Source organism: Centroberyx gerrardi, chromosome 13 (genome assembly GCF_048128805.1).
Source record: "Centroberyx gerrardi isolate f3 chromosome 13, fCenGer3.hap1.cur.20231027, whole genome shotgun sequence".
Classification (NCBI taxonomy): domain Eukaryota; kingdom Metazoa; phylum Chordata; class Actinopteri; order Beryciformes; family Berycidae; genus Centroberyx; species Centroberyx gerrardi.
The window spans coordinates 31,644,102-31,646,601 of NC_136009.1; the positions used below are offsets into that span (position 1 = coordinate 31,644,102).

Here is a 2,500-nt window from a genome sequence, read left to right on the forward strand (position 1 = left end):
CCCTTCAGTCCAGCAGTATCTCCACCTAGAACTCTTCAGTCCAGCAGTATCTCCATCTAGAACCCTTCAGTCCAGCAGTATCTCCATCTAGAACGCTTCAGTCCAGCAGTATCTCCACCTAGAACCCTTTAGTCCAGCAGTATCTCCATCTAGAACGCTTCAGTCCAGCAGTATCTCCACCTAGAACCCTTTAGTCCAGCACTATCTCCATCTAGAACCCTTCAGTCCAGCAGTATCTCCACCTAGAACCTTCAGTCCAGCAGTATCTCCACCTAGAACCTTCAGTCCAGCAGTATCTCCACCTAGAACTCTTCAGTCCAGCAGTATCTCCACCTAGAACCCTTCAGTCCAGCAGTATCTCCACCTAGAACCCTTTAGTCTAGCAGTATCTCCACCAAAAACCCTTCAGTCCAGCAGTATCTCCACCTAGAACCCTTCAGTCCAGCAGTATCTCCACCTAGAACTCTTCAGTCCAGCAGTATCTCCATCTAGAACGCTTCAGTCCAGCAGTATCTCCATCTAGAACGCTTCAGTCCAGCAGTATCTCCACCTAGAACCCTTTCGTCCAGCAGTATCTCCATCTAGAACCCTTCAGTCCAGCAGTATCTCCACCTAGAACCTTCAGTCCAGCAGTATCTCCAGCTAGAACCCTTCAGTCCAGCAGTATCTCCACCTAGAACCCTTCAGTCCAGCAGTATCTCCACCTAGAACTCTTCAGTCCAGCAGTATCTCCATCTAGAACCCTTCAGTCCAGCAGTATCTCCATCTAGAACGCTTCAGTCCAGCAGTATCTCCACCTAGAACCCTTTAGTCCAGCAGTATCTCCATCTAGAACGCTTCAGTCCAGCAGTATCTCCACCTAGAACCCTTTAGTCCAGCACTATCTCCATCTAGAACCCTTCAGTCCAGCAGTATCTCCACCTAGAACCTTCAGTCCAGCAGTATCTCCACCTAGAACCTTCAGTCCAGCAGTATCTCCACCTAGAACTCTTCAGTCCAGCAGTATCTCCACCTAGAACCCTTCAGTCCAGCAGTATCTCCACCTAGAACCCTTTAGTCTAGCAGTATCTCCACCAAAAACCCTTCAGTCCAGCAGTATCTCCACCTAGAACCCTTCAGTCCAGCAGTATCTCCACCTAGAACTCTTCAGTCCAGCAGTATCTCCATCTAGAACGCTTCAGTCCAGCAGTATCTCCATCTAGAACGCTTCAGTCCAGCAGTATCTCCATCTAGAACGCTTCAGTCCAGCAGTATCTCCACCTAGAACCCTTTAGTCCAGCAGTATCTCCATCTAGAACGCTTCAGTCCAGCAGTATCTCCACCTAGAACCCTTTCGTCCAGCAGTATCTCCATCTAGAACCCTTCAGTCCAGCAGTATCTCCACCTAGAACCTTCAGTCCAGCAGTATCTCCACCTAGAACCTTCAGTCCAGCAGTATCTCCACCTAGAACTCTTCAGTCCAGCAGTATCTCCACCTAGAACCCTTCAGTCCAGCAGTATTTCCACCTAGAACCCTTTAGTCTAGCAGTATCTCCACCAAAAACCCTTCAGTCCAGCAGTATCTCCACCTAGAACCCTTCAGTCCAGCAGTATCTCCACCTAGAACTCTTCAGTCCAGCAGTATCTCCATCTAGAACGCTTCAGTCCAGCAGTATCTCCTTCAGTTCCCTGCTTATCACACATATGTTCCTAACCTGCTTCAGTTCCAGTGTCTTCACTGGTTTCACTGGTTGTTTGTTCTTACAGGTTTCCCTTTGTGGCGATCTCCATCGCCTTCGCTGTCAACAAGCAGGTAAATACGTTTTGTTAGTCTGAGCTGTGGAAGGCTCCAGCTGACTCCACTGCACCGCTGGCTGAAAACGTTTATTCAAATCAGCACATTTCTATCAGCAGATTCCTGGATGAGCTGCATGTGTGAAAAGGGCTTTAATATTCTCAACCAATCTCCTCTGAGACTGAAATGCTGAGAAAAGAAGTAGGTTAAGATGTAGAAGATGTTTGTCAGCGTGTCTGTTGTTTCTGCAGACGGAGTTCGGTATCGTCTACAGCTGTGTGGAGGACAAACTGTACTGCGCTCAGAGGGGAGGAGGAGCGTTCCTCAACGGAGAACCGCTGCGCACCTCCGGACAGGAAGGTGACATCACTTTCCTTTTTTTCATGACTTTTCAGGTTGGACTGACATCTACCGGTTAAACGCATGCTGTTGCAATTGAAATCTGCTACTGGCAGATCTTGGTTCCTATTGGCTGATCCATGACCTACATCACAGGTAACCATATTCAGCCAATAGCAGATTGCAATTGCAATAGCATGCTTTTAGGTAAAGTAGAATTGGTGTTAAGGTGGTTTAGGTTCATTCTAATCCTCTTTCCGGTCCAATCAGACATCAGCCGGTGTCTGGTGGTGACGGAGATCGGAGCGGAGCGGGACGACCTGGCGTTGTCCACCATGACCTCCAACATCTTCAGGCTGCTGAAGCTCCCGGTCCACGGGTGAGAGG

The 2,500-nt window shown here is 48.7% G+C and overlaps 1 protein-coding gene across 2 annotated transcripts in view; it reads left to right on the plus strand.

Annotated features, from left to right (window-relative positions):
- LOC139923324 (inositol monophosphatase 1-like) overlaps positions 1-2,500 on the plus strand; it is a 9,704-nt gene that overhangs the window by 5,964 nt on the left and 1,240 nt on the right. For both annotated transcript variants that reach the window (XM_078287729.1, XM_078287728.1), the window contains 3 exons: positions 1,747-1,792; positions 2,026-2,134; positions 2,384-2,492. In XM_078287729.1, coding sequence (XP_078143855.1) covers positions 1,747-1,792; positions 2,026-2,134; positions 2,384-2,492 — 264 coding nt within the window. The remainder of the gene's footprint in view (positions 1-1,746; positions 1,793-2,025; positions 2,135-2,383; positions 2,493-2,500) is intronic.